Genomic DNA, 22,620 nt, shown 5'->3' with positions numbered 1-22,620 from the left:
TACTACTACTACTAGTACTACTACTACTACTACTACTACTAATAATAATAATAATAATAATAATACTAATTGAACTCTGCAATACATCTTGTAAAACTATGTCTGCTGATTCTTTAACTCCTTTACATGTATCAGTGTTTTTTGTGAGTGAATATATGCTACTGTCATACTGTATCAATACATTGCTTTGAAAGTGATTGCCATACAGAATCAGAGCGTATGTGAGTTTTGTCCTGGCAGCTCATATTACAGGATATAACAGTAGTTGCTGAATTCATGTTCATGGAATACTGCAGTGAACACAGAAATGTACACATGCACGTTACATGATCAGGAGTTGATATTTTCACATGTTGTTAGATTTGCTAATAGTACCCAGATCGCAGAATTCCCACAAATAACCCCAGGAAAACAGGTATGGTATGAAGTCTCATTAATAAAGATTGTCTTTGATGCGTTTGAGGTGACAAAAAATGATGTCAAGTATCAAAACTAAATGCAATCGTAAAATTTGCTTTGTGTTTGCTCTGTGTTTGCTCTGTGTTGTGGGCTGCTCAGGTACAGCCCTGTCGCGATTTATACAGCGACTGGGCTGTGTATAGTTAGTGTACAGTGTATTTACATAATATGCACAGCCCTGTACAGTGTATTTACATAATATGTGTATGCACAGGCCTGTCACATCATTATCACAGCAAGTCATGACTGTGTATAGTTAGTGTACAGTGTATTTACATTTACATGCACAGCCCTGTACAGTGTATTTACATAATATGTGTATGCACAGGCCTGTCACATCATTATCACAGCAAGTCATGACTACACCTGTAGTACTCTTAGTGGTCTCAGTCTGGTGGCCAATGGCTGGGCCCCCTGCCTTGGGCCAGCACTTAGGTTCCTGGCCTCGGCCCGGCCTTGGGCCCCTGGGCCACTGGGCCCGGGCCCACTAGGGCTATGGGCCCCTGGGCCCGGGCCCACTTGGGCTCTGGGCCCCTGGTTCCGGGCTAAGGCCCGTGGCCTTGGGTCCGGCCATAGGCCCCGCCTTTGGCCCGGCTGTATTTTGTACATGGTCTATGTGATATCAGGCTTGTCTGTAACTGTATAATTACATATAATTACAAATAATCACAAATGATCAACAGGTCCATACTACATATAGGACTATATGATTATATGATTATATGAATATATGAATATATATACAATGTCTGTGATTATTATACATGTATATATTATTATATATGAATATATGAATTATATATCTTTAGTTATCTACATTGTCTCAACTATTATTATATATGAATATATAAATGTGATCAGGCATTCTGTATGGTCTATGTGAAATCAGGCTTGTCTGTAACTGTATAATTACACTGTACATATAATTACAAATAATCACAAATGATCAACAGGTCCATACTACATATAGGACTATATGAATATATGAATATATGAATATATGAATATATGATTATATGAATATATGAATATGTACAATGTCTGTGATTAAACTGTATATATATATTATTATATAATGAATATATAAATGTGATCGGGCATTCTGTTACGGTGTCAGATCTGCAGTCATTCATATATAGCAAATTTTATGCATGTGTACTAAAATCCAAACAAAGTATTATCCCCCCAGGATATACCCTCATACCAAGTTTGATGTAAAACCACCACACGGTTCTTGAGATATCGACAAAAACAAAACGGGATGGACGTACGTACGGACGACCCGAAAACATAATGCCTCCGGCCACTTCGTTGGCAGAGGCATAAAAACATACAATCTTGCATAAAAAACAGGATCATTATTTCTCCAATAGGTCTACAGGGAGTGAAAGAGGAAGGATAACAGTACATGATTAATCCTGTCATTCAGAGATTTTCTAATTTTTATATAATATAGACCACAGTATGTTGTACGTATAGAACTACAGTATGCTGATCAGAGCTTTCAAACTGAAAACTTGAAATGTTGTTACACCATGACTTTAAGGTTTCACAACATAATGACTTATACATGTAAACTAGTTTAGTTTCACTTATCTTGTATACACAGTATTTAGTCTGAGCTCCAGAAAGGATTTGCCTTGTCTAGTAATGTCATGCATGCATGTACAGAGTTACATGTACCTACAGTGTACATTTGTAGTCTATACATTTCAAAATGTATTACCACACAGGTATCTACAGTCACACATGGAACAACATACAGTGTAATGGTGTCTAACTTGGTTTATCATGTTTTGTTAGGTCTGGCTATAGGATGTGAAGCCGTCAATTTTAAGATAACCAGGACAAGAAGAACTCTACACTGTTTACCATGCTTTAGTGCACATACATTTGTACATACAGTTGTAGTGTACAGACTGTGTATGGCGGAGATGCAGCTCATAGCAAATTTTTCAAACCTACATGTATCAGACACAAAGTTTCATTTTTTTCCCCTCATAATACAAATTACACTGATTAAAAAAAAAAAAAGAAAAGCTGCACACATCAGGTAAGAACAGGGACAGCTTGACCACAATAAGTACAGTGTATTGTATCATACTCATTTGAATCTCTGCCATTTTTGGCACCTTTTCCTTCCATGGTTACACTATTGTATCATTAAATACGAAATCATGATATCTATACATACAATTTGTACATGTTACATTAGTTAGCTCTAGACAACAATGCTAACATTTCTTGTATGTGTAGGTCACAATGTAGCATTTCAAAGAAATACACACATACAGAACATGTACACACTGTTGTACATGTACAGTGTACACATGTGTACGTCCATTTACATGTACAACACAAAGCAAACATGTGGGTACAAATTGTAATTCCAATGTTAATTTGCAATGAATTGGCTATGAATGTTTGGGTTAAAAGTGTGTACTGACTTAACAATTGCAGATTTCCTGTACATTTTTTTTATACAATAGTGGATGCACAAATCAAACCAAACAAAGTACTGCGTTCCCAGGCTGCACATACCAGTTTTAAAATGGGCTACTTGGATTTCACTTCCAAGTTCCAGTCTTATATAGGCCTGAATTCACGAAGGTGGTACAAATGAAACTATGGTTTAAACCATGGACAAAAACCATGCAGCGCCAAGTGTCACATGGAATATTTAGTTACGAAATCAGTCATTTCTTCGATGAAATTACATGTATTATTTTGTAATGAAATGACAACATTTTGTAACTAAATGAACATTTCGTCCACGAAATGATGATTTCGTTAACGAAACGGTCATTTTGTTGACGAAATGAACAATTTCGTAACGAAATATTCCGTGTGACACTTGTCGCACCATGGTTTAAGCCATCGCTCCATGGTTTCTGTCCATGGCTTAAACCATGGTTTCATTTGTACCACCTTCGTGAATTCGGGCCTTACTGTCTGTATACTCAATCCATACCAGTTGCTGTAGGCTCATTCAAACCCAGTCTTATATTGTATTACTGTGCAGTGTTATGTATGATACAAAATGATCATGACTTTGAAACACATGTACATGTACTGTATGCCTGTACATTTACAAGTACATGTACATCGTAAGTAGACCTCTATTAAGACTGCATCCTCTCTCCATTTTACATGAACACTGTAAAAAGGTCATCGTGGATTTTGATGCTGCTTTCAACTCTACTTCTGGTACCCACTACACCTACAGTACCCCCACCAAGACAACAACAACAACAATGGCTATCCAGCTACAACTGGATATGATTCTCAGATGGAAAATGAATACACAAACAAACAAATTAACAACAACCAAAAAACAAAAACCAACAAATCTTAAGTGTGTTACATGATATCAGAAATGGATGCATTACATGAATGACTGCACACCAGACAAGTGAGTCGTCCCCTACAGTGTACGTACATAGGACAATGATACTGTAGCACATCACCACAGTACATGTACAGCATAATTATGTGGTACAAGTTCGTATGGCACCACTATGATAAAAAGAGATCACTGTACATTGCACATCAATCCGGTATTCTCCAACCACTCCCTGTGTGCACAGTGAACAACATTAATTTGATTGGCCTACCATTTCCATAACAACACGCATCACCTCACTGCACTGGAAGGTTTGCTAAAAACAGTGCTAAAAATAGTGCTAAAATCACCCTGAACAAAGTGCATTATGTATGAATTAATTTATAATGTGAAAAAAAAACACATACACACAACCAGGGGGCTGTAAACTGTACTGGTACTTCCATGATGCTTTGTCATGTACATTACTGCAGAAGCTGCAATCTAGGCTTACATTGTACATTGTTTCTATCCACTAAAAAATTGATGCAAAAGCATTGTCTGCCTTTATGGCTGAAAGACCAACAGTGTACAACTGTACATGGTTGTATTCCACAACAGACACGGCTGGCTGTATGTCAGCAGACGCCACCATCACAAATGTAGTGGCGCTTCATGTCTGTCTCCATCTGCCTTGTACAGTGAATCGAAAGAGGTAGCATCACCCTGTAACCACAGTAAAGTGCGTTATCTCGGCACGTACTGCCAGCAGGTCATGTGACTCACCTGGCCATATCCTGTGACAAGAAATTAGCCTTAATGAATGGAGGAAAGCTGTTATGGTGGGTGTTTCATGCAACCGTGGTAGAGAAGCAGGATCAATGTCACTGGGCCAAAGAAAAACAATTATAACTCACAGAAAAAAACACCATCCAATCCAAATTAACAAAGATACAAACCCTGTAAGAAAAATCAATTTAAGAACCAATTCTTTTGGAGTGATTTTCTTGATCTGTGAGCTGGGAGTGCTTCAAGTTGACCAGCATGATATTTCAAAGCTTCAATCAAGACTCATAATTTTTTCACCAGACATTCAATAAATAACCCTCTCGGAGGAATCTGCGCCTTTGATTTCTTAAAAAAAAAAAACAAACAAAAAACCCCAGGTATTTACATTGTACAGTATGATACCATACAAATGCTGTCAATCATCATCACCGTCATCATCATAATCATAATCATCATCATCATCAAGAAAAGACAATGCATACATGTAGTCTTCTTAAGTTTTAAGGAACATTGTATTCATCTGAGGTATTTTGTACTTTAAAATATGCCATATGGTCATTCACAGTTTACGGTTTTTTGTTTTTTCTTAATTTCCCTTCATCTTTTTTGAAAAGATTAGCAACCTTATGCAACTCCTCTACATTCCTTGGTATACTATGCACAGTGGCTTGAACCATTACAACACCAAGCTGCAACTGTCTGAGAGTAAAAGAACAGACAAAAAACTAGAAATGTCGCTACAGCGACTGGTTATACCCCCGCCAAACAACATTTCATAAGCTTTGGTCAAAACAACATTTCATAAGCTTTGGTCAAAAAACTGAGGAAGTAGTTAAATCCGCAAGATCTTTCCTTGATCTTCTGCCATTAATATGCCGTTACCATGGCAATGTACTTTCGGGTACTGTCGAAAAATGCGTCTTGCACATCTACAACCAAAGGCACACATCTGTACCAAGTTTCATGGAAATTGGGCAAAAACTGAGGAAGTAGTTTGCAACACAAAATTTTCCATCATTTTGGCTCATAATATGTGAGCTGTTACCATGGCAACATACTTTTTGTCACTGTCAAGAAATGTGTCATGCTGACCTATATCCTAAGACAAACATTCAATATGAATTCCATGAGAATTGGAAGAACACTGATGAAGCAGTTTTGCCATGAAGCATTTTGCCCTATATTTTACCAATAACATGCCGTTACCATGGCAACGCACTTTTTGCCACTGCGGAAATATGTGTCTTGCACATTAACATATTCAGATGAACATCTGTACCTAATTTCATAAAAATTGATCAAAAACTGTGGGAGGAGTTCGCGACGCAAGATTTGTACCCATTTTTGCCCATAATATGCCGTTACCATGGCAACGTACTTTTGGGTACTGTCAAAAAATACGTCTTGCACATCTACAACCCAAGGCACACATCTGTGCCAAGTTTTATGGGAATCGGTTGAAAACTGAGGAAGTACTTAGTTCGCGACGCAAGATTTGCAACGGACCGACCGCCCGACCGCCCGACCGCCCGCTGATTCCTACAATTTATATACCCCCTTCAAACTTCGTTTGGCGGGGGTATAATTATGGCTAACTTTGCAATGCATACAAATGAACTTACATTGTACATACAGTACATGTACATTGTATAAAGGAAAATGTACATTGGACTAAACTGTCACAAGAAGTCTAGTGTAAAACATGAACACATTTACCGTGCACAGTGTAGTTTCACATTGGCCAAATCAATATGCCATTAGACTTGATGTACATTTTTCTTGAAACAGGACACACATGTACAATGTATACTGTAGCCATATGATTTATACAGCGGAATTACAGCACATATATGCTCTCCATAGTTCTGAAAAAAGTGTACTGTACACGTACAACATAGTGACTATTGATAATAGTACAGTACATGTAGCACTCGCTTGCCTGGGAAGGGCTCCCGGGGAAAGCTTTTTACCCGGTTGTGTTGGCAACCATGAAGTGGGAAGGTTGGCCTGGCTCAAATACAATGTACATGTACACATGTATACAGCTGTACTCAAGAATCCCCATAACAAATTGTGTACAGCTTGAATTTTCACTGATCTCTGTTAAGTTTGTACATAGCTGAAGCATCTGGACTGGGGTCAACTGTTACTGATGAGCGTACGTTTGTACAGTATTATGTACATAATGCTTCACTTCTCTGACCAGTGGTTTTTGTGGTTTTCAAATGTACCCCTGTGGGCAGCGAATGAATCAGGTTAATTCAATAATTCGTTAATCCTAATGCTACTGTACCAGGTCTTTAAGCAGGGCTCCACTTCCAAATGGCGGTGGCTGGGACTGGCCATGGAAATTGCTCCTCATGAAACCCAGTGTGTGAACATAACAAGAGACAATATTAAATGGGTTAGTCAAATACCGGTTAGTACATCACGTGATGGAGGCACATTGGTTATGTTCGCCCATGGGCAGAACATTTTCGTAATGTTCTCCCATGGGAAAACATTTTCACATAACAAATGACAAACGATACCAAACGATTGAACGATCATATTTTGCACGCAATCGATAGGATAAATTTGCCTATTCCATACAATGTGAAAAAGCAGATGACCGATTCTTGTAATGCGTACGAAAGTGTGATAATTTGACTAACCCATATAATATAATAGATGATGACTATTGTTGTCGGGAACATGTACAACATGTAAAAAACGTTCCACCCTCAGGGTTTGAAATGCTATTTCGGGAGGCTATACAATGTAAGTCCCTCGACTTCATCTCGGGACTTATAACCTCCCTCAATAGCATTTCAAACCCTTCAGGTGGAACATTCGGTATGTTCCCTCCCCGCCAGTCATCATCTATATAATGTGCAACTATAATGTATGTCATCAAAGTTGATATATCCATGGCAACAAGAGACAAAATGGCAATAGGGAAGTGACATAGCCAAAAGCAGTGTCATAGATATCGCTGGAAAATTCTGTCATTGGGAGAAACTTACACTGTACATATTTATTATAAAATTCAATTGTATACACAATATAATAATAACTGTCTTACTTGCAATCCTACTAGGAGAACACAATACAAGTCATGATGCCTTTGGCCCTGCTTATGCTAAGAAATACATTGTAGGCAGTGCTTTTACATGTTTACAGAATATCACTTGAGTGAACAACATTTACACATCTACTATACACTGAAACTTGGTTCATAAGACATTTCTTCAAATTCATCGATAAAATTCCTTTTTTTAATTTGATCAGGACCTTTTGTTCTCTGTGACACACATACAATGTACATTTGTACATGTACAGTCAAACTGGTCTCAGCGACCACCTGCTGTATACGACAACTAAAAATACTTACCCCTAAGATAAAAATATTGACACTATCTGATAACAGATTTGATTCAAATTCATGTAATTGGATATAAGCTATGATGAAGTGTTTCCTGTTATTTGGGTGCAATTTGGTTCCGTGGAACTTGAGATACTTGTATCTAAACTATGGATATGAAAGTAGACTGAACATTAGTTGCATACAGTACATTTCATTCAACACTCTTTTGAGTCTTATTTCCATCCGATATACTTGGAAAAGACAAGACATAGTTGAATTTCATAAGACACACATACAGTCTGGATCTGGATGTATTGTTGTAAGCTGGATTCTAATGATGATGTTGGCCCGGAACTTTTATACCATGTATCATATATGAGTGTTTATGATTTACTGTTAATTTGGAAGAGGTTCAAAAGTTTCAACTTTTGGCAGATTTCATGTAAGTTAAATTTTTTAGTATTTCGACGTTTGTATTTGACCGGAAGAGCGGGGAATTTTTTTGTTATGTGTATGTACAATGTGAAAATGATATGATGTAAGTGGGATTATATAACACATGGTTGTGTTATATAATTGCGGGGAAGTTTGTGGTAAATGGGACAATGCGCTATTGTTGCGTCAATGCGTTAAGAGCGCGTTGTGACCGGCATCGTTGGCATCGTTGGCATGGGCACAATGCAACTTTTATTTTCACAGGAACACAAAGATGCAGATTTTATTGATTCTTCACTTTTACTTGAGAGAAAAGTGGACATACAATTGTATTCTCTGCAAGGTCTGCTATGTTGAATAGTTGATATATTTGTAATTCTGTATGAAGCATTACGACATGTACGCATGTAGCTGAGGATAATATGGAGTTTGAAGCAATGTATCGGCAGACTGAAACTGTTTTATTTGCCTTTTTTTTTTTAAACCCTGCAATTTCAACTCATGGAGATTGGCATCGTCTGCATCATCATTAGAATCCAGCTTACACAGACAACAGTATGAACACCGTGCAAGGTCCTACTTGGTATAAATGCATTCGCTATCAGTAGAGAGAGGGCGCAGAGGTGTTTTAAAGCGTCATACAATGTACCATATAAAGCCCAAAGGGATCTGTCGATAGCCTTCTTGAAGGAGTTGGTAAAAGGTGAGTTTACAATGCTCTCACTAATACATACAACTGTATGTGGTTCCAAACTATTATTGTACATTGTAGGTTGGAAATTAAACAGAAAAATCTGTCTGTTTGGAGTTGTATAACATTTTTTTTTTTTTTTTACTGTGTTGATGGTGCTCCATTATACATGTACATAGGAAAAAAAGCGATTCCGTGTACCGATATTATGGAGCATTTGGCTTGCCGTAGATGTTTGTGCGGTCATTTTTCAAACGAAGGCGCCGATGAATTGGGGAGCGCTGCAAAGAAGTGGAGAAAACAACCAGAAAACAGGAGGAAACAGTGGAAGAGGCGAGTCAAAATGTTGACTGACTAATCCTGTATACATTTTTTCCAGATTGGTTTGAAAACCAAGCTGGAAAAAATAATGGTAACCATTTTTATGCGGGGGGAACTGGGTCGAAGTTCCGTTAAGCCAAAACGGCTTAAACCGTCGCAATGGCGTACAACTTGTATGTATCAATGGTGTCTGTCTAAAGAAGCGAAAAACTGACCCAGCAAATGTCATTACTATAAATGAGAAGTTTTTCGCGGAATTAGACATAAGTGTACTCATTTGATACTTGTCGGTCAAACTCGAGGCGAGCTCTTTTTTTGTCACTGAACTATGCTACGCGTGTATCAAAATGCAAAAAAAATAAAAATAAATTTAATGCACTGCCACTGGTGACACAGTCTGTGTGTAATTCGCTACTAGATCTAATTTCACAGTAGACTTTTGACTGACGTCGGAAACTTATAGTTACTGTAAATTTCCTAAAATTATTAAATACTGTACTAACGGTTAGATCTACTGATGTTGGTGGCTGCGGCGTGGACACCGTTCACAGCCTTTCAAGGTGTGTGAAGAACATGGCCATAGGTTTGTGTAGGTAGGCTCTCATGAAACAAGCGTGAGCGCGTATGACCGTGATGGGATCCGAACGAAAATAGACAATGATTCATGGATTGCTCTGCACGAAACGATATGGACGGGACGTCAACAAAATACGTACCTGCTGCTGCTGCAGCGATTTCTGATAGAACTGCGTAGTCGTTGATCTACTCACTCCACCCTCCGTCATCTTTCTTTGACACTAGCATACTGTATTTCTTTCATCCAAAAGCTTGGCATCCATTCACACCTGTTCTCCAGACGGCTATTCTCAAACTTTTTTGCCTACATTTTACAAAGTCCCTCTCAGGTAGTTTTGCGAGATATCAGGGTCGTTCACGTTGTGTGCATACTTGTGTCGATGATGTCGCAGCAGTATGAGTTCGCGGATCAGCGAGCGAGAGTCACTTGAACTGCACGCGGAACGAGGCATGCAGCTCGCATGCAGCCAGCGAAACGGGATCGGGAAGGGATCAGCTTCGTGTATGGGAATAGGCCCGTATGCCAGTGTACGGAGAATGCACGTTACTGCGAGAGAGCGAGCCGAACACCTCGCTTCATGCTTCATATTACTGTACACGATTTTTGTGTGTGCCTAGTGGGGAGAGGGGCAGGGCAGTGCCGTATGGCACTGGGGCAGGGGAGGGGATGGGAAGCTGCGGGGAGGGAGGAAAGGGGGAGGGGAGGGGAGGGGGTGGCAAGGGCGTCAATCCTGAGGCGGGGGCAGTCCCCCCCCCCCACGAAGAAATTTGGGCAAGCATATCCCCCTCCCAAATAATTCCCGAGATGTGGAAAATTTTCTTGCTTTGTTGATAAAAACTGTCCAAAGTGTGCACCGATTGTTGAATTTCAATTCTGAAAACGATCTCCCTCGCACGCGTTGGAGGGGGTACCCCCTGCCACACCCTCCCCCGTTAGGTCCTCTTCCATACACGTGGTCCACTTTAGAGATTGACAAATTTAAGAATATTCATTAAAAAGTGTGCTGCACCAGATCTATAACTTCAATTCCAACAAGTTCCCTCATCATCTTTATACCCTTCCCCCACTCAGTTCCTATCCATGACAGATTTAAGCTCTGCACGCTTTGGGGATTGACAATTTTCCGAATATTCAAATATAAAATGTTCATGAGATCGAAAATGCAAAAACTCCCTCTTGTGGGAGGGGTATACCTCCCACACCCAGTCCCCGCTCCACTGTCGCTCCGCTCCCTCGCACAGGACTTCCAAAGTTTTGCTCCCAACTGTGAAAAAAAGATCGACGCGGACGACGCCCCCCCCCCCCCGGGGGGTAAGGGGAGGGGGGGAGGTGACCGTGAAAGGTATGGCCATGGTTCAGGGTTCAGACTTTAACTTTATAGGCCTACATCATAAGCTATCATAGACACTACCATACTATAATTAAAGTCATGTCAGTATGATCATCATGGGGAAACACGCATACGGTCGGTTAATTTCGAAATTTCACAAACATTGACTTCCCTGTCAAATACTGTTTTCAATGTTCATAACTACCACTCTTATAAAGCAACCCCCTCCCCCCCCCCCCAAAAAAAAAAAAAAAAAAAAAAAAACACGTTTTGTGAATCTTGGCCAAAAATCAAATCGTCGTGCATACGCAGAGTTTGAATAAAAATACGACTAGACCATAACGCGAATGCAGTATAGAGAGATCACCCTAACTGTTTTTTTTTTTTTTGACCTAAGAATGATCTTTGAATTCAATAAAAGGGGAACCCCAAACTAATTGGATACTAAAATAAATTTTACATGGCGGCCCTACCCTGTGTATCGATGACTCTATTGGGTGCAGCGCCCTCTTTCGGTAAACACAAACCGCACAGAGCACACATCTCGCAGACTACACAGAATATGACTGTTGGTATAACTACAATAAACAGCTAGTCATCAGACTTGGATATCACTGTTGTTGTTGGGCTCTGATTTCGACACCAATATGGGTTTCAACTGGGAAAATAACCGTCAAAAGTATATAGATGATGACTGGCGGGGAAGGGAACATACCGAATGTTCCACCCGAAGGGTTTGAAATGCTATTGAGGGAGGTTATAAGTCCCGAGACGAAGTCAATGACTAACCGGTATTTGACTAACCCATTTTATATAATATATTTCCCAGTTGGTCTTAAAGGGGAAGGCTAGTAACTGATCAATGGGAATCAGTGGAAATGCTGGCAGATGATTGTTCCAATCCTTATGGGATTCATTCAAGAGTTCGTTGTATATCTATTGTTGTGTGAAAATGATTTGCTTCAGAACGGTCTCATATTCAAGTAATGTGCAGATTAATGCTCCGTCACTGACCAGGGACGCTAAACTGGAAGCATTAAACTGCACATTACTTGAATATGAGACCATTCTGAAGCAAATCATTTTCACACAACAATAGATATACAATGAACTCTTGAATGAATCCCATAAGGATTGGAACAATCATCTCCCAACATTTCCACTGATTCCCACTGATCAGTTACTAGCCTTCCCTTTTAAGAGCAAAATTTCGATTTTTTTTTTTTGTTGATCGTTAAAACCGTATAGGTCGAAACATTTTAAGAGAATCTCACTTTTTTTAATATCTTGAAAGGACACATCCCTTACTTGTTACTGATATTATAAGTTCATAGTAATTTTATTTTCCTTTCTTTATGAAAGAGGTACGTCAATATTGCTCCTTTATTATGCTATAGAAAACTGAAAATATATTGAATTCTCTTTTATCTTTTAGTTACATCGTTGTTCTGCAATGAGGTCACGAACTGTTGTGGTCTCTGCTTATCCATCGATGGCAACACCGACACTTTAAAAATTCATAGCTTTTGTATGGATTGTCCGATTTTCCTCAGACTTGACTGCTCAATGTGATCAAATGATTACTGTATTGACCCAATCCACTTGTGTAATGCTTGGAGCAAATCCCCTTAAAATTCGTCGTCGTCTTCTTCTTCCTATCTTCTCCTGGTGAAGTCGGTCTCCTTTCATTACCTGAAGATTCTTGCAGACTGTGTGTGTTCACCGTCATAAATATTAGCATCCATCCATTCGAGTGTTGTCTACATTATAGTGCCGTTTATTCATATAATATATAATAACTAATATAATAGTTTATAACATGTTAAAATAACGTCTGTTGAGAATGAGAAGGGCTTTAAGTCTTCTCGAACACTATGGGTTTTGTGGTCACTTAACGCCCTTATCATTCTCAACCGACGATAATATATAATATGTAATATATAATATATAATATATAATATATAATATATGACATATGATATATTATATATAATATATAATGTATAATATATAGTATATATTATATAATATATAATATATAATATATAATATATAATATATAACATATACTATATAATATATAATATATAATATATAATATATAATACATAATATGTAATATATAAAAAAAGACCACAGTCAGCAACCGTCAGTCGATTACAAAAGGCTCCCAAAGAGTGTAATGGCCCTGAACAATTTCCGGAGACATGCAGGGAATTTCAGCTCTTTGCTGTTGAACGAATGACGATGCGATTCAGTTCTCGAGTATGGTATCTGATAGGAACTTCTTGGATGCCTCTCGTCGACTGGGTAACCTGTGTGATCTTAATCATTATGCACTTTAGTTCTACGCCAATTAAGATGAGAAAGATTATTGTGTATTTTGTACATCATGGCTAGCCTGTCATTTTCTCTGCGCTGTTGCAAAGTGGTCCAATCAAGTTCTTGCAGCGTTTTGATTAGTATTACATCCTACAAGTAATGGAAAAGACACATTTTTTAAGGGGGTGTTGAAGAAAGTTGCAATCAATATCTTGCGATGGGTTGCAAATATGCAACTGATATTTGCAAATCGATTGCGACTGGACTTTCTTGCAAGTGATGGGGGAAACCCGCAAGGTAATTCAACGCTCCCAGACCTCCCTCCCTCTCCCCTCTCCCCCTGGTTGTTACATGTTCTCTTCCTCCCTCTCGGTACCAATGTGGATTTATTACCCCAAGGCGCGTAGACATCATCGCGCAATGGCGCGGCTGGCATGCTTCAGCGCGCTTGCTGATCTAGTATTACGCGAAGGCACCAAGACTGTGCATAAGTGAGGGTAGTGGGGTGGTATCGGTTGGCGCTCTGAAAAGTTGTGGATACAAAAGGTGCAGAAACCTAATCTGAACCAGGATTAAAAAGGCAGCCTTTGTTTATGCTCCGCCAATTAATGGAGCACCGTGTTGTCAAATCAAACAGCTGATTCTTTGTTCTTCAGACAGTCTGTTTGGACCGTTTTTCGTCTGCTCCCATGATCTCGCCCCTTTCTTGCAATCATGCCGCTATGTCAGGTTCATCCATCAGAGAAGCAAACTGATTGCAGTGACACGAAGAGACTGAAGGAGAGAATAAAAACCAAACAGATCAAATGCCCGGAACATGGAAACAGGACTAAACATAAACACGGTAAGTGAGTGGCAATCAAAGAGGAACCAAAGATGGTTCGCCGTCATTCTTATTACGTTTTTCTCTGGAAGACTCTGTTGATAGGGGTGTTCTTCAAGTTGTCGCAGCCGTTTGTGAAACGATATTCATAATTATGTTACAGCTTCTACAGGAGAGAGTTGTATGCATTATCTTAACGTCAATATTATGTTTAAACGTACTGTTAATAGAGTAATATGTATGTATGGTAGCCCTACTACATATCGACCACCCTTATTGAAACCGACCGCGTATAATTCGCGCACTGAACACTTAGTACGCACTTCTCTGCGCGCAAAGCACATAAAAATGGATTGGCTTTGAATGTAGATTAGGATGGTGTGGGAAAACGCGATAATTCACTGTTCATTAATGGTTTTAATCAAGGACAAAATTTCGAATGAATATTTTCACCGAATCGTAATGACAGCACAATGTAATGTCTATGGAAGTTTCTAAAAGGCTTCTAAAAAGTTTCGTACAACACGGTGTTCAATACAACTCGGTTTACGTGCATTGTCAATGCAAAATCAGCGGTCGATCCTAAAAACGCGATTTACCGCGGGGAGCTGAAACGAGGCCACGCAAGTTCGTCGGCGATATTTTTGCACTGAAACTTCGAATCGAAAAGAGAACAACGGCATTTGATAGACCTGGATTTTCTCAATCACGTAGGTCAAGTTTTTTACGTGAATTTCAGTGTTAAATATTCTTATCAAGCAAATAAACATTAGGCGGTCGATTAGTAGTAGGTCCAACCCTACATTGTATGCATATAATGATTATGTATGCGTGTATGTTTATATGTTCGTATGTTTGTATGTGCGTGATTGACAAAGGACTGCGGTTTAACAGCGATCATAAGGAAAGTAGTCTTCCTATACGCATAGAAACAATATTAGTTTCTCCCATTTTTTTTTTTCATGACAGTCTACCGCGGGAACTGGAATCGTCAGTCATTCGGCCCTCTGGCATCTCGACAGGGTGGCAATATCATCATCCCCCAGAATGTTCGGCAGCAAGACTATCTCGCTCAGGGTGTCGATCACCTTCCGAGAGTCGAGCTCCTTCGCCTGTCGACGTCCGTATGGCAGTCGTGGAGGAGGAGGATGAAGGGCGCGAAGCAGAGGAGACAGGGCGCATTTGTTGTGAGTGACAAACGTGATGTCATAACATCCTTATCCTCTTTTCTTTGTCTATTCATTCCTCTCCTATCATCTCCAACCCTCCGATTTTTGATAACCTTAACGTGTTGAATCTAATTTTGTTTCTAGATTTTTGTGTGTTTAATATGTCGAAAAGATGATAGATAGTAAATGATTGCGAATATCATAAAATGATTCTTACGGATGCAGCAAATAAATTTTTGTAATAATGATGTTTGTACGCTTTATTCTACAAATAAAAAAAAAAATGACTTAGTTAAACGTAATTTCTGCAATTTTCGTGCAGAATCATCCCGTATTTGCATTAAAGGAAGAATAAATAACTTACAAAACCCTTAAAAACAATGTGTAAAACATTTGAATATCAATAAGAAACTGTTGACATTTTGAATGCCACGAAGTCAGCTAATCTGGAAATAGTCGCCACTTAACGTCGTCTGCGCAACAGCATTCGTCAAATGTTATGTAGGGTCGGTGAGACATTCTTATTTAATGTATAGTCAGTGTTCTGTGTGGTTATCATTACCAAGAATTCATCAGTTTCTTTTATACGTCTTCGAAGGTGGCGGTAACAAAAATCTTTAAGGTGATCTGAAGAAGAAGAAAAAAAAAACATGTAACTGAAATAAACGAAAATAAAATGAATGGATAGAAGATGATCCCAATGTTAAAAAGCAAGCTGAGATTCTAACGAGTTTTTATTTTCATTTTTAGAGCTCTATCTCAGTTTAAAATAATAGGATCTAAGAAGTAATTTCTCATGAAAACCAATGAACCAACAAGCCATTGAAAGGCTCATCTGCGCCGATGAACCATCTTACCATCTTTCTAAGGATCATCGCCAACAACATGCCATGCATGCAATGCACCCAATATTTTCGTAGGGCTAAATTGCAAGTTCACCCTCTTGTGTCGATAATAGGTGCATGTGGCACTACTGCGGCCGCTTCTTCCTCCCCCTCCCCCCCCCCCCCCTCCCCGTCTCCCCAGACGCTGACTCCAGGCCACACCACACTGCCTTGAGATGATGTTGTCTTACGACTCATAGCTCTGAGTCTAAGCAGTATACTATAAAACAATGTTGCAATTACAACGTTTACGTGAAAGTACATGGAATTGTTTTGAATTGAATTGAATTGAGTTCATTTGATTTGATTTGATTTGATTTGATTTGATTTGATGATCCGATTTAGATTGATCTGATTTGATGGATGGATATCACATGGTTGCCTGTTGATTTAAGAACCAAATGCCATTCTCGAGCAAGTTCATTGCTCCGGCATTCACACCCATGCCTTCTAATTTCAAAAGCTGTGTGACTATTAAAGTTTTAATTTTGAGCATCGTTTGCAATAGTTTCTTCACCGCCCCCCCCCCCCCCCGTATTTCAGTATGTATTATCATGTACATTATAATTATATTTCTTCACATAATGTGTGTGTGGTGTATGTGTGTGTGTGTGTGTGTATGTGTGTGTTTAGAAAGTGAGAAAAGGATAAATATAATCACATCCGCAGATTGTTACACGGGGGGGGGGGGGTGAGAGATGAGAAGTTATAGTGATTTGTCATGCGCAGGCTGCAAAAGCTTCTTTCTAGGGAATGTAGGCCTTAAGAATGTGAAGTGGTGACAATCGAACGTTGGCGTTTATTAAGTGTTCTCAAGTTTTTATCTTTGTCCTTTTCATCTGATGTAATCCTTCAGATTTCTACTCTCCAAAATTACTGTATCTTTCACTTATATCATTTCAACCATTCATACCTGTACATTAGCACACCGTGGAGAAGTGGAGAATCGCCTAATAGGTAGTCGTTGCCAAGGTGTTGTGGGGGGGGGGGGATATCAGTCGTCAAGAAAACTGGGACGCGTCCACCGGTCTCTCTACTCTCTCTGGTGAGAGAGATCAGCGGGTGCGTCACATTTTCGCATAAAGAGGGCGGTATTGAATATTGCAAAGTATAACCTTGGCGCTTTATTAGATTCATTGACTGTTATGTTTGTCACCATTGATTTCTATATGTCAAAATGGTACGTAGACGACAAGGAGGTGAACAAAGGTGTGTCGCTATTCACATCCGATCAATTCCCAAACGTTTATGCGCCCCTTCGCAAATAAAGGCAGAGGAACGATAACTCGTGTGAAGATTCGGTATTGTGTCCAAAAGACAATTGTTATGTTCTCACATGGGCATTGTGCTGAAAAGAATGCATCAACACATTTTTGAAGCCCTGCACAATCTTTGTCTGACCATTGCTTATGCAATCTCCCTTCAAAATGACAAAGGGGACAAAGAAGGCCTAATAGCAGGGAAAATGTACTCCAGTTTTCCTTTCTACTGCACAGTACTCGCCAATAGCATAATGGTGAAATGAGTTACAAAATTTTGCCAACGAGCCAACGGTTTCGTAATTTGATGAGTGTAATGTTATGTATTAACATATAGAAAGCAGCTTCACTTGCGATTCATATTGGTAACATAATAGGGTACTTGATGTTCAGGAGGTGTTTATATTTTTCTTTTTCATTGTTTTCGATTCATTGCGTATCAATAGGAAATGTCTTTTATCTTTAGTACACCATTTATCATTCGATGTACACGGTAGGAAATGCCTTTCTTGAGAATGATAACGATATCTTCTCCAAGATTGCACTGGATTTTAAAAACTCCAGACAGTGATCATTCCAGCCACTCTAGATTACAATCACCTATACAGCACAATTACGTGGTATACCATGGTTTCCGCGACTGCGCAGAGTGATATACTTGTTTTCATACCCCTAATGTAGTTTTAATTCTTTGAGAATATCATAGGAAAACGAAAACTGTTTTAAGTTCTTGAATGATGTGTTTGTATTATTGTCGGAGTGGGGCCCATATATTGTTCGGTGAGCGTGTTTACACAGGTGACATTGAATAGCGGTTGGGAAGGAAATAATCATCCGATATGATTTCATCTTTTGTCCAGAGCTCATGCACTTAGAGTAATTATTCGACATCAAGTTTCATCGTCATAATTTCCACCATCATATCGGAATCCGAACATATCAGCTTGACAGAAGCATCATCATTAACATCATCATCGTTGTCACAAGTTTTATGGGAGCATAACATTCATGTTCGTCTTCCACATGTTTGGACATGTTTGACTTTATTAAACCAAAGTCAAATTTGCACACACACACACACACACACACAACCACAAGGAAGAATGATTACACCACGCGTACAATATGCGTTGTCATGGTGATATATCACCATTTCGAGAAACGCATAACGAATAACGGTGTTACCACTAACTCTGAAAGTCATAATAAACATTGTCAAAGCCAACGTCATATCGACACTGCAATATGATAGGCTTGATTTCGTTGCGTCCCTTTCCCCCCTTGGCAGATGACTTTCATTTGCGATCGGTTGCTCAGCGGAAGCTGGCAAGGGTGCGCCCAGGCGTTGAGTGTATCGATTGAACCCATGTCAGCCTGAATGCGATGAATGGGGGCATAGTAACAACCAGTGGGGCATACACAAATAGCAATCGATTCCGATGAGGGGTAGAAGTGTACAGGTTACATTATGGCTTCGGAGAACTGTGAGCCTGGTCTCGCACTTACCATACCCAGGGGGAAACCAGTGTGGGGACCCCCTGTACCTTGCAGCGAGAACGCGTCATCATTACATTCTGATTTTTCCCATCTGACTTCCTTTTAAACCCAATTTTCCTTCTCCGCCTTTGCAACCTGCTTGTCCTCTTATCCTCCTATTCCTTCTCCAGCTCTTCCTTCCCATCCTGCACGACATTAAATTGTCTCCTGCATCATCTCCTTCCATTCTTTCTCCCTCATACTCCTAAGCCTCCTCTTCTCCGTCTTCCTGTTCCTTCCAATGTAGTCCTTCTCCCTCCTCCTCCTCCTCCCGTTCTCATCACCCCTACCCCTCCCCTCCTCCTCCTCCTCCTCCTCCTCCCGTTCTCACCACCCCTCCCCCTCCCCTCCTCCTCCTCCTCCTCCTCCTCCTCCTCCCCTCCTCCTCCTCCTCCTGCCCCTCCTTCCCATTTTTTTTTACACCCTCTCCTTCTGGATTCATATCATCAATTCATCTTGAGTTATGTGCACTGACAATATTTTCCATCGGCTCTATGAACGGAAATGAAAATTGCTAGAAAATTTCAGGTAGGGATTTATCACAGAGGCCCTTCATTCCAAAATGTCCCACTGAGAATGAACAACTGATAAGCGATGCAATTAGCTGGGTGGCGAATATTTCGCCTAATCATGAAAAGTTGTTATGAAGACCGTTTAAGACTTCATTTTGAACACACGCACAACATGGAAAATGAATGATGGTGATATAATCATAGTACAATTACGACATTACTTTGTGTATCACGTCATGATACAAAATGAGGCCTCTGCGTCCAAAGTTCAGTTTCAAACAAAGGCAACCACCTATTTTCATTTCCTTGTGAGTTGGCATCCCCTTTATTAAACCCTTTGTCCCGAGTGCCGCCCCTTTGCAAAATTCGACCCTAATCTGCCCCTCGTCTTTAACTCTCTTCATTCCTCTGTTCAATATCTCCCTTTTCACTCTGCCCCGCTACCCATCCGTTAATCCCCCTTTGAATGAAATGTTTTTGTTGATTTCGTGGAGAATGCGTGAGGCTCAATGGATTACTGCTTGATACAGAGATCAGCGTACATGTGTGAGGAGCTTCTGTTTTCGCTGATCAATGGGGCGATTTTGATACCGGCTCCTGCGAGTGTTAGACGTGTAGCGGTATCCTCTTCGACTAATATTCGATTGCCTGGTCGCCGTTAGATTTAGATGTGGCGATGAGGAGAGTAAAATCAGATCTCGCTTCCCTTTACCGAGCTGGCATCCGTAGTTGTGCATCACACGCCTATGTATTTGACTTCACGAAGGACCTACAACAGCATTGGTAAGTTTTCAAAGACTCTTCTGTCGTTCAAGAGTGTAGGTCTACGTAGATTACACTGGAATGTCGAATCGAAGTAGTACATTTCTGTTTATCGACCTGATAGTCATCTCACTTCGTTGATACGATAAGACTAAAAAGAAAGTTATATTATTTTCGTGAGCCAATGTTTGCAGATTTTAATTTTGAATAGATTTTAGCCGCCAGCAGATCTACTGAGTGCACATTTTGAAACATATATCTTCTATTTGGCCAACTGTTTATAAAAGTACCCGTATACCATACCATCCATTGTATACAAGTGTAGCTTAATGACAAGAAGAACATGTGCTCTGGTACATTGATTGATTCCAAAGGGCCTGTCGCTACACGACAAACATAATAACTGCTACTGCAGATCAGACTATGGTGACTGAACTGAACCTGATCGCTCACGATTTTCTTGGTACATTTTACTTAGTTACGAATTTTTAGTGTATCCCACTTTACAGGTGGGACGTGGATTAACGCCATACTGAATTGAAAATTGAAAGTGTCATACATGTAAGTGGTCTCTGAGGAGATTTTCGCCCAAAGCATGTTCGGCAAACTGATAGGACGATGTACTTAGGGTTTTACATGTGATTTGGATGGATGCGACAATTCGGGAACGTCCTTACAAACTCGCCACAGACATGTAACACGCATACAGCATGTAATATCCAATCGACAACATTCGTAACATGTATAATATGATTATCCAACCGAGCATTGCTTCTGATACTGTTCATCCCTGTGATATTTGTGTTCGGACACTTATCAACCATGAATTACAATTCCCTTTTCGCAAAGACCGTATGATTGTAACTATTCATTAAAGGGCCACTTGGACAACTAAAAGCTACACGTCTAAAATTTTGCAGAGAATAATGTCGTAAATTTGAGCTTGAAACCTCCTTTCAAATAATATCATGGCCCATGTGAATCAAGTTTATTCATACCTGGAAACATGGAAGTAAACATGGAAGTGACATAGTTTTAAGAGATATGTAATATCAAGCCATTCAAACTTCGCTGGCTTATTTATCAAAACATTCGTTTATGAGCATTCATTATAACTCATGCCTCTACGGCGAATAAGTTACAGGTGTGAGATCTACAACGTAGGAATGCTACTGTATCCCGATCGCGATTTGGGTAATGAGATGAGAGCGCCACCTCACGTCAGCGTTTCGGAGTTCTGTTGGTGGCACACAGAGGTGCAGGCTGGAATAATGTTGAATCTAAAGTAGCTTCATCTTGTGGAATGCAGGTCATTTTCATAAATATTGTGCGTCTAAGGTCTATTACACTGTATGAGACCACGGGCCTTTGTTTTCATGACAAGGAATTCTAAATCTCACATTAGACACACCCCTCCCCAAAAAGAAAAAAAAATCCTCGCAGATGTTAAATTTACAATGTCATTTTACCATAAGATGGTGTTTACGAGACAATAGGGTATATCGACACTGCACAGAAACGACGATTTTTCCTTGGTATATGTTGATCAAAAATAAAAATTTGGACCATGTTGAAATAACTCATTTGAAAGATTTCCGAGAAGAAACATGATAATTTATGACCAAATGTAATGACGATTTTACTAAAACCTTAAAATAGTGTCAAAATGATGAATTAACGCCTTGTCTCATTTTTTGTTGTTGTTGCTACTTTACATGGTACTCTGGTTATTTTGGGTTGCCACTGCATCCTCAAGGACATTCGATATTTCTCGGTGCCGACATTACGTAATTTACAATGCCTCTCGCCACCTATCTATGAGATTAACAGGAGAACAAAATGTCCCCAGGTTCAGAGCCCAGTATGATGGGATCCTGTGAGGGAGGTCCGCTAATGAAGTGGAGATGGTGTACATTACAGCGTGTTAGATTAGTTAGTGCGGAATCATCGTATAAAGACAATAACCATATACAACGCGTATGTCTCAACTTGCGTAGTACCCCACTACCACACGACCATATAGAATTCGAAAGCAGCACTGATGACGAAAACGGATACCTTTATGAGAGCATTGCTCTCTTTA

General features: G+C 39.7%; 1 protein-coding gene across 1 annotated transcript in view; it reads right to left on the bottom strand.

Moving 5' to 3' along the window:
- Positions 1 to 10,320, bottom strand: part of LOC140238240 (uncharacterized) — a 30,439-nt gene extending 20,119 nt beyond the window's left edge. The window contains exon 1 of the mRNA XM_072318175.1: positions 10,080 to 10,320. Coding sequence (XP_072174276.1) covers positions 10,080 to 10,148 — 69 coding nt within the window. The 5' untranslated portion in view covers positions 10,149 to 10,320. The remainder of the gene's footprint in view (positions 1 to 10,079) is intronic.
- Between the last annotated feature and the right edge of the window lie 12,300 nt (positions 10,321 to 22,620).

Source organism: Diadema setosum, chromosome 14, assembly GCF_964275005.1.
Source record: "Diadema setosum chromosome 14, eeDiaSeto1, whole genome shotgun sequence".
In the NCBI taxonomy this organism is placed as follows: Eukaryota; Metazoa; Echinodermata; class Echinoidea; order Diadematoida; family Diadematidae; genus Diadema; species Diadema setosum.
The sequence above is the reverse complement of the archived record's forward strand: the minus strand, read 5'-3'. Positions and strand labels throughout refer to the sequence as shown.